This window comes from Actinia tenebrosa, unplaced genomic scaffold, assembly GCF_029948245.1.
Source record: "Actinia tenebrosa isolate PJP-AT-01 unplaced genomic scaffold, QUT_ActTen_1.0 PGA_scaffold4__44_contigs__length_22323623, whole genome shotgun sequence".
NCBI lineage: Eukaryota > Metazoa > Cnidaria > Anthozoa > Actiniaria > Actiniidae > Actinia > Actinia tenebrosa.
In genome coordinates this window covers 21324352-21337571 of record NW_028292581.1, presented here as the reverse complement: position 1 = coordinate 21337571, position 13220 = coordinate 21324352, and the positions used below count along the sequence as shown (strand labels likewise).

General features: G+C 38.6%; 1 protein-coding gene across 1 annotated transcript; it reads left to right on the top strand.

The window, feature by feature from the left end:
* Positions 1-8893: 8893 nt before the first annotated feature.
* Positions 8894-12834, top strand: LOC116299865 (uncharacterized). The gene is made up of 4 exons (XM_089036880.1): positions 8894-8978; positions 9776-9916; positions 10316-11837; positions 12324-12834. The coding sequence occupies exons 1-3, from the start codon at positions 8894-8896 to the stop codon at positions 11047-11049; spliced, it is 960 nt and encodes a 319-aa protein (XP_088893006.1). The 3' UTR covers positions 11050-11837; positions 12324-12834.
* The last annotated feature ends 386 nt before the right edge of the window (positions 12835-13220 follow it).

The following is a 13220-nucleotide window of genomic DNA, read 5'->3' as shown; positions in this document are numbered from 1 at the left end:
CTTCCTGTGTCAGGGTGGCCGTGAAAAAATGATCTGAAAACGAGAGTAATCTGTGATATCAAGATAGGTATCGGAGCATACGTGTTTAGTACTCCGCTTCTAAGTAAATATATATTAACCATGCCCTCTTATTTTACAAAGGGAAATCAAAGGATATGAAATTCATCGTCTTAAAAGCAGTTATTTTACGAAGCTTAACCAATTACTTGAGTTGTAAGTGTGTAGAGGAGCCAGAACAGTCCCTAAGGCATCTTTTTATTTCAGTAGTCAAGGCAAAATCCGCAACAATAAACAATATTAAACAAACACATTGAATGTTCTACGAGCTCGAGGCACTTGTATTTTCTAGTACCCACATGACAAGTGTAACAAAACGTAGATATTCCATGGTGTGTCACCAGATACGTCGTATAATTATTTTCCCTCATCTGAAAATAACACGTAGATATACTCATAAGGCGCACCGCCTTATAGAAAGAAAAGGTAACATATACAATGAATGGTGTGTATTAAAGGAATGAACGAAAATTCATGAAAGTATGGATACGCCTTTTTTCTATTGTAACTTATATCATTTCATCTGTGAAATTTGGGTAGTCATATTTCTACTTTATTTTTTAGCATAGTTTGTGCGCGTGTGCCTATGTAATAATAGATTTTTTAAAAAATTGAAAATTTTAGGATTTTACATCAAAATAACCTAAAGGACATAGAGCCGTGGATCATTACAAAGCTAGAAATGAACAAAATGTGAGTATAGTTAAAGATATGGACGAACGGACGAACGGACGAACGGACGAACGGACGAACGGACGAACGGACGAACGGACGAACGGACGAACGGACGAACGGACGAACGGACGAACGGACGAACGGACGAACGGACGAACGGTTACTCGATATAGATATACATTTTTATTATATGATTACCAATGAAATATCTATTTTTCTCTATTTCGAAAAATTGATATCTTCACACGTGAAAATAACATGTTATTTTCACGTGTGAAAATAACACTATTGCGATGGCTATTTAAAAATACACGGAAAGAATTGCCTGAAAAAGTCAAAACATACTTCATTGATAATTATATAATAAACAGAATATTACATGGGCGCTTGGAGATACGAAATTTATCTTCTCGTGTTGAAAATCTCTCACTCGTTCGCTGCGCTCACTTGTGAGAGATCTTTTCAACACTCGAAGATAAATTTCGTATCTCCGCGCGCCCATGTAATATCCTCTATATATTTTTCATCTCACTCAGAGATATTCAAAACAACAACATTACTCGCCTGAGGAAACATGCTTTTGTGGGTGTTGGTAGATGCGACGAAGTGTAAGTACGTCGAGTCTTTTCCGAAAACTTACAACGCTACGCGCCAAAGTATGAACACATTTAACGTATTCATCTATGCACAGGCTTTTGTATATTAAACCGACACATTTCGATACGAACCTGACTGGTTTTACAAAATAAGGCGTGTAAACGTTCGTTTGACAACAAAACGCCCTTGCATAGAAGTATGCGATTACATTAAATATGGTCATAATTTTGCGCGTTGCGTTATAACACTGAAACACTTGATATATCAGGGGAAGAAAGGCTGTAAGGGCACTGCTACTTGAAAGATCGAATTGGGATTTCTCTTGTTAGGTTTTGTGGATGGAGGAAAACCGCGGGAGAATCCGAAGAAAAAGACATCGAATCAAAGTAGAGACCTAACAAACCCCACCCAAAGTAAAACATTACAAACTTTACGAGCTTGACACAAAAACAAAAGTTCGATTGCTTAACGTGGCTCCTTATAGTTTTTGTACGCGCGCGCGACAGGTTGTAACGAGCATGCGCAGAAAAGAACTTGAATATTTTTTATTATGATGACGTCACGAAAATGTCGTTCGCACGCGTAATCGTTTTTCTGAAATAACTCAAAGACTATCAAAATGTCAGGAACTTTAATATGGTTGGCCTGTTGGGTATCAATGTGTGAGTCCGCATTAGCCATCGATTACTATGTCCTGTTGATTGAAACTACCGAAAACTCTAGGGAGCCACCTTAGGCTAGCGGTGCTGCTCAACGAAAAATACTGCTTAAGGGAATGACATTTGCCGTTTGAAATACACAACTTTCTTTTTTTCTCCAGGATTCTCTTTAATAACTCAATAGAAGTTTTGAAGCAAGAAATATTTGGATTAGTAATCTCAATGTAAGTCGAGATAATAGTCCTATGGGTGACATGTAATATGTAAGGTAGTGTTACAATATAAGTACAGGATAATAGTCCTATGGGTGACATGTAATATGTAAGGTAGTGTTACAATATAAGTACAGGATAATAGTCCTATGGGTGACATGTAACATGTATGGTGGTGTTACCATGTAAGTACAAGATAATAGCCCTATGTTGTCACATGTCACATGTATGATAATGTTACAATATAAGTACAGGATAATAGCCCTATGGTGTGACATGTCACATGTATGGTAATGTTACAATATAAGTACAGGATAATAGCCCTATGGTGTGACATATCACATTAAAAGTAGTGTTACCATGTAATTACAAGATAATAGTCGTAAGGTGTGACATGTCACATGTATGGTGGCGTTACCATGTAAGTACAAGATAATAGTCGTATGGTGTGACATGCCACATCTAAGGTGGCGTTACAATTTAAGTACAAGATAGTCCTATGGTTTGGTTCGTCGGCGTTTCGTTGGTTCGTTCGCTCGTTGATTTGGTTTGTTCTCTCTTTCCTTCTCTCCTTTCTTCCTTTTTTTTAAACATTTATCATCATTTAATTACCTTTTTATTAATTTATTAATTCGTACATTTATTCATTAATTTATTTTAATTGTTGGTATTGCCTGCTCATTTATATTTTTACAATTAGGACTATCGAAGGAAACAATATTTCAACAATTGAATCGTGGACTTTCTTTTCAAATTGGATGTGAGTAAAACACATCACCTCACACAGACGCATGTATAAGATCTAATTTATTATTTAATTTGTTGGGCTAGCGTACGTGATGCAAGAACTATATCCATCAAACAGTGCTTCCTAACTAACATTATTTAGTGCAAAGTAATGGCAATTGAACTGAGTGGAGTGTTGCCTAAAAACATACGAATGATTACCAATTGATATCCAATTTGTAATCTTTTTAGATAAATACAAAACACCTGTTTTTCGCCGAGATATTTTTAACTTACTTGAGAAGATTGCTTTCGACGGATACTTTCATATTTTAATGCGTTCAGCTGGTCTTTTTTACTTTTCACGGCTTTTTTACGCTAAAAAAGATACAGAAATTCTTCAAAAATGTTTTTCTGTCAATGTCGGCTTTTCTTTCTCGTGTTTCGTCAAAAAGCAGGGAGCTCAACACTCGAATGGATTGGTTGATATGCAAGAGAATGACAGGTCTTTTCCTTTTGATTGGTTCAAATCAGATTTTTAATCAATCAGATTGTAGGATTCGGTAGCGATTTAAAAACTCCAAAGACTGCCCATTATATTTTTATATTCTCCTCCCTCTATAACAGTTTGGTACATTTGCAGTTTAGAATATGATTTTCTAGTTTATCTCCATAGATCGACTGTGGATAAAATGAAAAACAGACTCTCAACATGGGAACAACATTATTTATCTTTTGGAGCTCAATCACAAGGTCTAGTTTATTTGTAAGTTCAGCTTCCTAAAGCATGCTACCAAAACACACCGAACTCAAAACCCAGACAAATCAACTGACAAGTCCAAACCAACTAATCAACCCACAAGGGCCGCGGAGCAACCTAAAGGGGAGGAGGGGGGCTAGGATTGAGACAAGTATGGGAAAAGGGGAAAAGAAAGGGGGCTAAGATTGGAAAGTATAAGAGACCAGCAAGGGAAAAGTGAAAAAGTGGGGGCGCTATAGCCCCTCCTGACCCATCCCCTCTGCGGCCATTGAACCCAAACTACTGTAATCTGCCAAAAAGAAACAAAATCACACTGAACCCAAACGCCAATCAACTAATACACCCAAACTAACTATACCCAATGCAAACCAATCTCCCAAACCACACTGAACCCTAAACCAAATCAACTAATAAACCCAAACTAACTATACCCAATCCAAACCAATCTCCCGAACCACACTGAACCCTAAACCAAATCAACGAAATAAACTAACTACCCAACCCGAAGTAATCTACCGGAACTTCCGGACATTGCAAAATATTCGGGACATTTGCTTCTAATTTTTTAATTTTTTTTGCAAAGTACAAATATTCATGTTTTTATGACTTACTTTCTTACAATGTGCACTCGGATTTGAATCATTTGGTTATTGTGCTATCTAAAAATGCTGAAATATTTGTCGAATTAAAAAAAAAAGTCCTTTCATTTTGACCTTGAAGTTGTGAGGTTGTTATGAAGAACATGTATGGAGTTCGAACGAGCGGCCATCGCGTTTGCGGAGTAAAAGTCAAATTCAACCAACCAACCAATCAACCAACCAACCCACCAACCCACCAACCCACCAACCACCCACTCACCCACCAATCCCCCAACCCACCAACCACCCACTCACCCACCAATCCCCCAACCCACCAACCACCCACTCACCCACCAACCCACCAACCCACCAACCCACCAACCCACCAACCCACCAACCCACCAACCAACCAACCCACCAACCCACCAACCCACCAACCCACCAACCAATTATAATTTTTTCTCACAGGAGTTTGCAACGTAACAGAATGTCAACTTTAAGTATCTTTCCATTTGGTTTGGGAAGAGCATCAATTAGAGGATTAACAACTCGTTTACACACTCTGTTAGTACTTATTTAGAAATCAAGTTATCATTAATAATATTATTATTATCGTTGTTGTTGTTGTTGTTAATGATGATGATGATTATTATTCTTATTGTTTCAAAGCATTTTGTCAGATAATTTGATAAAACAACTTGGCAAGATGACGTTAGGTAGTCTTCCATTTCGAAACTTGTAAGTACGAATTAACAGTTAATAAACCATCAGTAATTACAATCCTAAAGGCCCATTTAATTGCATGGAACAACTTTTCCCTACAAATGTCGCACGCAACATGATGAAGCTACCCTTACGACACGAATTGCTCCGTGTAAATTAACCGTACAACTTGCTCACGACTGTTTCATGCAACACAAAAAAAGTTGTAGCCTTTGGAAACATGTTTTAAAAACGTACGACAATCTTGGGGAAAATCATACCAAATTTGGCGATTTGTGCAAAAAAACAAACAAACAAACAAAAAAAAAACAAGCAAAAAAACAAAACAACAACAACAACAACAAAAAACAAAACAAAAACAAAAACAAAAACAAAAAAACAAAACAAAACGAAAATCAAAAAACAAACAAAAAACAAAAACAAACCAACCGAGCGGGGAGGGCAGCGGTATACATTTTTCAACATGGCGGATGTAAACACTGCGAAAAAGATATTGTAGTAATTTTGTAAAAATCAAATTTGAAAGTATGACGAATCGTATTGCTGCAAATATACCTCTAATGCTGTTGTGTCCATGCGTAGATATCTCCTGTAATTTTGCTGATCTTCAAGCCTTAATCATTTGTAAAAGTTCTCGAAAACCCCTTACTCGTTCTTCGATGTAACCACTCTTTTTCCCAGACAGATTTTGCACGTGGCTTACGTTTCCAGTCTCTCATGTGGCAAACCGAGAGAATGGCACACGATTTTATGGTGTCGTAAGCTAAAAGTTGCGCACGTGTAAATAGCCGCAAAAACATGTCCTAAGTCTGTTGGGTGCGACAGTTGTGGAGAAAGTTGTTCCGTGTAAATAGGCCTTAATATAGCTTATAAGAGAAGTTTCACGTCAATGGTATGGAAAAACGACTTTCAGCAATGGCGGATCCAGGGGGAGGGGGAGGGGTGAAGGCCCCCTTCAGCAGAAAAAAAAAAAAAAAAAAAAAAAAACAACCGAAGAATTAGATGCTTTTATTTATTGTTTTCCGTTGTGTTGACGGAAGAAACTCTAATAGTCCCCCCCCTAAAATTTTGGCTGGATCCGCCCTTGTTCAGGTCTAAACGAAAAGCAGTTCTATAAAGATTTTTCTTACTTTATCTTCATGAAAGGATTTGTTGTCCAAAGTTCTATTTATCTTAGGTGGATTCATTGTTAATTCATCGATAATATTTTTCACTCTATTTTGGTGGTTCTTGTGAGTAGTTGGACCCGGAAATGTTAAATACGTCACAACTTAAAAGCTCTATACGTTCATACGTCATACAGTAATACCTTCCTAGTTTTTAAACCTGAGCATTAAACAGACACACTAACGCGAGAAAGAATGTAGAACATTTATTTCACATATTCTATTTTTTCAGATTCCTGAATGCAAACCCTTTGGAAGTGATTGAAGAAGGAGCCTTCAGTAGAAATGGAGAGTTGCTAACGTTGTAAGAATTATTACTTCATATAATACCAAAATTTCTTTGGTGCTCTTCTGCTTCTTTGCTTGTCTCTTTGTCTGTCTCTTGCTTTTGACTGGTTTGTCTGTTTGCTTTTTTCCGTCATAGCTTTGTTTGTTTGTTTGTGTGTGTGTGTCTGTTTGTTTGTTTGTTTGTCTGTGTGTTTGTGTGTCTGTTTGTTTGTCTGTCTGTCTGTCTTTTCTGCGCATGACTCTGTGTGATGGCAGACGTGTCAACCGAAGCTCTTCCTGAATTTGGTTAATCTAGGTCTATTAGTAGGACGAATCTCATAGAATTTCTCAAATATGACGACCACGACGACACCTTCCTATGGGAAGGCAATTATACCGACCTAAAGGACTTTCTAGACCACATTTTCGACACAGAGCATCAAGTCAAAATCAAAGAAGATAAACTGCACGAAGCCATCTCATATATATGATAGCTGAACATACCATACGCTACTACCAAGCTTGAATGATGTTGTCTCAGCTGAGTATACTTTACATCTGTTGTTAATGGATCCTTCAAAAACCTTTCAGAATTTCTCAAGGAATTCCTCGCAAAATTGAATAAAGTTTGGTTTGTCAACTGCATGAAGCTTTTTTTGTCACTGCCGATCTCTTGTGTACTCACTGACGTCACTACAATCTGACCAATCACAAATCGCATGCTAAAATAGCTGACGCTTGCGCGCGGAGCTAAAAATAGATTTTCAAAAAGCTTGCATAGTGGGGCACAGGGATGTGCTCTCTCACTTCATATTCTCTTGTCTACAATCCAATGCAAATTAAGACGTCTTCTTCGTGTTCATCCACAGGGATCTCAATTTAGATAAAAGTGAATGGTGAAAATAAAATCGTCGGAAAGATTAAATAACCCATAATTTTTTTTAATTCGAGTTCAAGATAATGTCCTCCGTAATACGAAAGAATGAAATAAGCGTTAAAAAATGCACCTGAACATTTTTTTTCGCGCGCTATTCGTCTGTCCTAGACAATGTCGAGACCCTCTGTTAACAGTTTTAATTTTATCACCAGGAATTTGATAGACACCAGACTGCAGCAGATAGAACCAGGAATCCTGGAAATACCAACGTATACATCGATACTCGTGTGAGTAAAAACCCGTGCATTGTTGAGTAATATGTAAAGAAGTTATAAATTTTCAGTATTAAGGGTTTCTCATTTTCAATAGGCTCATTTAATCTCTGTAAATCATTGAGATTATGAGTAATTATTGGATGGAGTTGAGGCATGATATCGTAAATTATCAAGACCGAGGCCGTGTTATCTGCCGGAAAACATCTCATATATGCCCTTGGCAAAGCTACCACAGCGTGACCCTTGAATGAACTTGACATGATAAATGTATTATTTGTAGGAAAACCTACAGATAATACATTTATCATGTAGAGTCCACACAATATCAGGGATTGGCTGGAGGGCTCTCGACCAGAATTGAGATACTTAGTAAAATGTATAATAATAATTATTGTCATCGTCATCGTCATCGTCATCGTCATCGTCATCGTCATCGTCACCGTCATCGTCACCGTCACCGTCATCGTCATCGTCATCGTCATCGTCATCGTCATCGTCATCGTCATCGTCATCGTCATCGTCATCGTCATCGTCATCGTCATCGTCATCGTCATCGTCATCGTCATCGTCATCGTCATCGTCATCGTCATCGTCATCGTCATCGTCATCGTCATCGTCATCGTCATCGTCATCGTCATCGTCATCGTCATCGTCATCGTCATCGTCATCGTCATCGTCATCGTCATCGTCATCTTCATAGTCATCGTCATCGTCATCGTCATCGTCATCGTCATCGTCATCGTCATCGTCATCCTCATCCTCATCGTCATCGTCATCGTCATCGTCATCGTGACTGTGACCGTGACGTGACCGTGACTGTGATTGTACTGTTTTTTTTTCTTGTACTTCTTACCGTTCACCTTTTATTTACACTAACAGCTACAAGTCCCAAAGTCATCCATTGCTCATGACGTGTAAATACGGCATTCAAAAATTGTTCTACGAAAAAGGATACAAATACTACCCGTACCCGCAGGACAAGTGCGAAGCTTGTCCACCAGGATCCTATAAGGTTGGAACAAGAGTTGGAACATGCGTACAATGTCCAGCTGGTAATTATCATAATTTGTACATTTCTACATAAGTACACATGTTTGGCATTTGTTGCATATCGCTGCTTTTACCGGCGTTTGCATTGCTACGCGGCCACCCCAGACAAAAATCGCGACGTGCACTTTGCAATAGACTGCCGTCAATCAAACAAGTTGACGTCATTTACACGCGTTTGGATCGACCCGGATAGGCCCGGTGAGTGTGGCTCATAATACTTGTAAACAATCGACCGAAGTTTTGGCGCCTTTTGAATCACACACGAGTGTAAATGGCGTCAACGTGTTTGTTCGTGATTGTTTGTACGGGGAGGGAGCGTCAGTGTGTTACGTTTCTTACTCGTGTTCCGAAGTCACGTGAGTTCATCAAGATTTTGAAGAACAATCTGATTGGTTATTACTATTAACTTGAAACTTGAAACTTCAACGTCTGTGACTTGAAACTCACTATATGCGAGCTTTCTGACGAAATATTTCCAAATTTTATTCCTTACCGTTTACCGTTGGCGGCTTTTTCCGTGCTTAGAACTCTCGATATGAGCCAAAGGGTTCTGTTTTCTCATAATAATTTATATTATTTATATTCTCAATAAAGTGATTTCAATCGAATATTTGGAGAAACTGATAATCCGGCAGTTCATATTTGTCAAAAGTGTTTACGATTGTTGTAGAAGAGACGAGGAGCTATCAAAAGATATGCCAAAATCATTGGGACTGCATTTCAACCTCTTCTCAGTCAATCCAGTCATCAAACTCATGGGCAATGTCTTTTGTGTTAAACTCAAGACTTCCTGTTCTTCGGATGATATCTAAAGTTCTTTCAGCGCTGATTCGGGTAAATTTGGGGGTTCTTCGTTTTGCATATTTCCTGGGGTATTATACAAAACGAAGACCCCGCCGAAGACCATGTTAATCTCAAATCTTCTTTTTTTGTATTCTGTTTTGAGTTGGAATTGAAGATCCGCTACTTTTTTAGCACTGTTTCTGTTAAATTTGTGGGGTTTGGTTCTTAGGGTCTTCGATCTTCGTTTTGTTCCTGCCCTGCAAACGTCACACAGAATATAAACATTCTCTTTTTCTTATTCCTTAACTAAGTACAATGAAAATAGATTTAATAAAATAGTTATTCAAAGGTCAATCTGGTTCATTTTCAGGCGGTTTCTACCAAGATGAAGAAGCTCAGTACAAGATTCTGTCTCACGGATTAGGGTGTAAGCAGTGTCCACCAGGATCATTCGTTACAGAAGAACAAGCTCCAGGAAAGGATCGAGCTGAATGTCAAGCTTGTCCAGAAGGTAAACGAAAAATCAACCGTGATTATATCAATATGCGTTAAGCTTTACGAATTTGCAACGTCCCCTGTGATTGGTTAGGTTTAGGGGCGGGGTTGGGGAAAGGTCATTGTTTTCTATTGTTCTACACATGTGTGCCCTCCAATAGGATCAGATCTTGCAAATCCGCGAAGGACGGTCCATTAATATTTAATTGAATTATTCTATTATACACCTATTGCATCAGGTGTAAGTCAGGTCTGATTCATCCTACTCGGCGCCTGCTACTTATTTTTAGACACTTTTTTACTTCATAATACCATGCCTAAAAATCGACCTTTTCTACATATACTTATTTCCATGATTCCAAATAATTCATATTAAATAAAGATAATGGTAATGATGATACAAACTTCTTTTCAGGAACACATCGTAATCTCCCCGCCTTGTTCAGAGCTTGTTCATGCCTGGACGATCATTATCGCGTCCATCGCTTTCAGAAGTGTATGCCATGTGACGAAGGATACAACTGTGTTAACGAGTCAGTCAGTCTATTGTCTGGTTTCTACTGGAAGTGGAACTCCACAGATGCAAAATACCGCTATACTAACTTCTCAGCAGAGATACAAGTTAGGAATAAAACCTACAATAAAAGTATGACTTCTTATTTGTTGGGGATCCCGAAAGCATATGCATGTCCAGTTGCCGAAGCATGCAAGGGTGGTCTAGACTCTGAATGCTCTCTTGGCTACGAAGGGCCCCTCTGTGCTGTCTGTAGCAAGGGGTTCTACATGCTGGCATCGACATGTCGTAAATGCCCGTCCTTACCATGGATTATAGCACAGGTTGTTCTCATCACTGTCATAATAACTGGTCTTCTTATATTCATGATTAAAGAAAAGAAAAGCAAGTCCAACAAAAGATCTTTATCCGACGCCATGACAGCACGGCTGAAGATTGTCATTGGATTCTTCCAAGTCACTTCAGGAACAATATCAGGTTTTTCGTTCATCAAATGGCCTGATGTTATGATCTCAGCGATTAAATATGCTGAACTTTTACAGATGAATCTGCTACAAATTGCTCCTCCACAATGTCTGACCCGATCGCTGAAAACAGACATCCACTGTCAAGTTGATGCTTATCCTGGCATTTAACAGCACAGTCGTATTCTTGGGATTACTATATTACTACATTAAAACCAGAAGCAAGTCAAGGAATGGCGAGGGGAACGAAAATGTCAAATGTTCGGCTCAACAGCAATGTTTTCGCGCCATTTTCCTAATCCTATTCATCTCATACCCGCTGACCAGCAGCCACATTTTTATGGTTCTTCCAGAGGCGTGTCAGGAAATCTGTACATCTACAGAAGATAAAAGTTGCAGCTATTACCTGAAATCCGATTACACTGTGCGCTGTGAAAGCCAAAGGTTCTTCTGGTTCAGCATCTTTGCTCGAGTTCTTTTGGTATATCCAGTAGGTTTTCCATTGCTGGTTTTGTATCTTCTTTGGAAGCACTATTATAAGAAGACCGACCCAACGAAAAGAAGAAAGGAAGCACTGGGTATAGCTCTTGGATTAAGGTTTATGTATGAGAACTATGCAGAACAAGTGTGGTTTTGGGAGATCATTGAGTTGGTACGTAAAGTCATCCTTACGTCAGTCATTCTTCTGCTTGACGCAGGCAGTCGTTTTACCATTGGCATCACTGCTATAATATCTGGTTCATATTCCATCTCTTTTGCGTATTTTAAGCCCATGACAGATGTGTTTGAACACTGGTTACAGTTGACTTCTCTTTTGGCAACGCTGGTTAATATGATCGTTGGAATATTACTCGTCACACAAAATGAAGGCTCATCTGCGACTGGAGAAGCTTTGGACGGCGCGGTAATCAAGGTTCTGTTGATTGGAGCCAATGCAGCGGTCGTGGCTATAATGGCTGGTATGTGTAAAGATGGCGCTTGTTTTGCAAAGTGGAAGAAAGAAGTCTCGAGCAGAAAGGAAAGTAGATTTGATAGGAGTTTAGGGAGGAAAGGCTAATTGATCAAAGATACCCGTCCAAGTATAGTTTAAAGGAGCACCCGGTGTCAATTGATATGTATACGCTGCCAGCAAAGCAAAAGAATTCGTAGTAAGATTATCTCCAGTGCTCTCATACTCTTTAAAGTTTCTAAAAATTGAGCGATAGCGGAAAGACGGGTGAACGGGGGAGCATGCGAAGTTGAGCCTGGAAGAATAGTTTTAACTATTAAATGTACGAGATGAAGGAACCACCGAAGTAAGATAAAGCTTTCACTTCTACCTCATATATGATACTAGTATAAAATACCCTCGAGACAAGTTCTCAAGTTCCTTTTCATGCTTGTCTGATGTGTACAAAATATTATTGGGAACTTCATTTCTAACCTCACTGCTGTTTTGTTTTTAGCACGTTACCTAATAACTCTGGGACAAACCTTTTTGGCTATCAGACGAAACCCACGCTGCTCATTGTCATGCTGTTTGTTCCTGTTTTTGACTTTGAACGAAGCATCGAACGAGATGGCCGGGGTAGACACGTCAAGTAAAGGCCATAAAAGGCAGCAGAACCTCCAACATAATTTTGGAGAGCCACAGTTATATTTGTCCCAAGCAGGACTTTCCGTCGAACTAGAGGAAGATTAGTTTTCATCAGGTGTTTTTCTTTGTCTCGTCATGTAGTTAACAACAAACTCCGAAAATAATTCCGCATTGAGGGGAGGTGGAGGGAGGTAGCTGATGTGTATTCTGAGTTTTAAAGCAAGTTTTTTGTTAGTCCCCCTTTACAAACCTAATATTTATTTCTCCCCTCAGTATTATACGTTATTATTGAATTATTGTATTAAAAATAATAGTCCAGTTGAAGTGCATTACGAGTTTTAAAGCAACAGTTTTTTGTTAGTCCCCCTTTACAAACCTAATATTTATTTCTCCCCTCAGTATTAGTATATTTAATAGGACTCCATGCTGTCCAATTAAGAAATAATTGGACGAGGAAAATTCCGAGGACTGACAAAATTGGACGAGCCCGTAGGCCGAGTCCAATTTGGCAGTCAGAGGAATTTTTCGAGTCTAATTATTTCTTGATTGGGGATGCATGAAATCCCATTACCTATTAACTATATAGCTGCCTAATTAATCCCATATCAACAATACCTGTCCAATTAAGAAAATAATTGGACAGTTACCTATATGGGATTAATGAGAAGCTGTATAATTATACGGTATTATTATATAATTACCAATGAAATATCTATTTTTCTCTATTTCGAAAAATTGATATCTTCACACGTGAAAATAACATGTT

Bases quoted from the DNA above. Each gene is read 5' to 3' on its own strand.
- LOC116299865 (XM_089036880.1), top strand. From the start codon at position 8,894: ATGGCGTCAACGTGTTTGTTCGTGATTGTTTGTACGGGGAGGGAGCGT. The intron at 8,979-9,775 runs GTGAGTTCATCA...GTTCATTTTCAG, and splicing joins TACTCGTGTTCCGAAGTCAC to GCGGTTTCTACCAAGATGAA. The intron at 9,917-10,315 runs GTAAACGAAAAA...ACTTCTTTTCAG, and splicing joins ATGTCAAGCTTGTCCAGAAG to GAACACATCGTAATCTCCCC.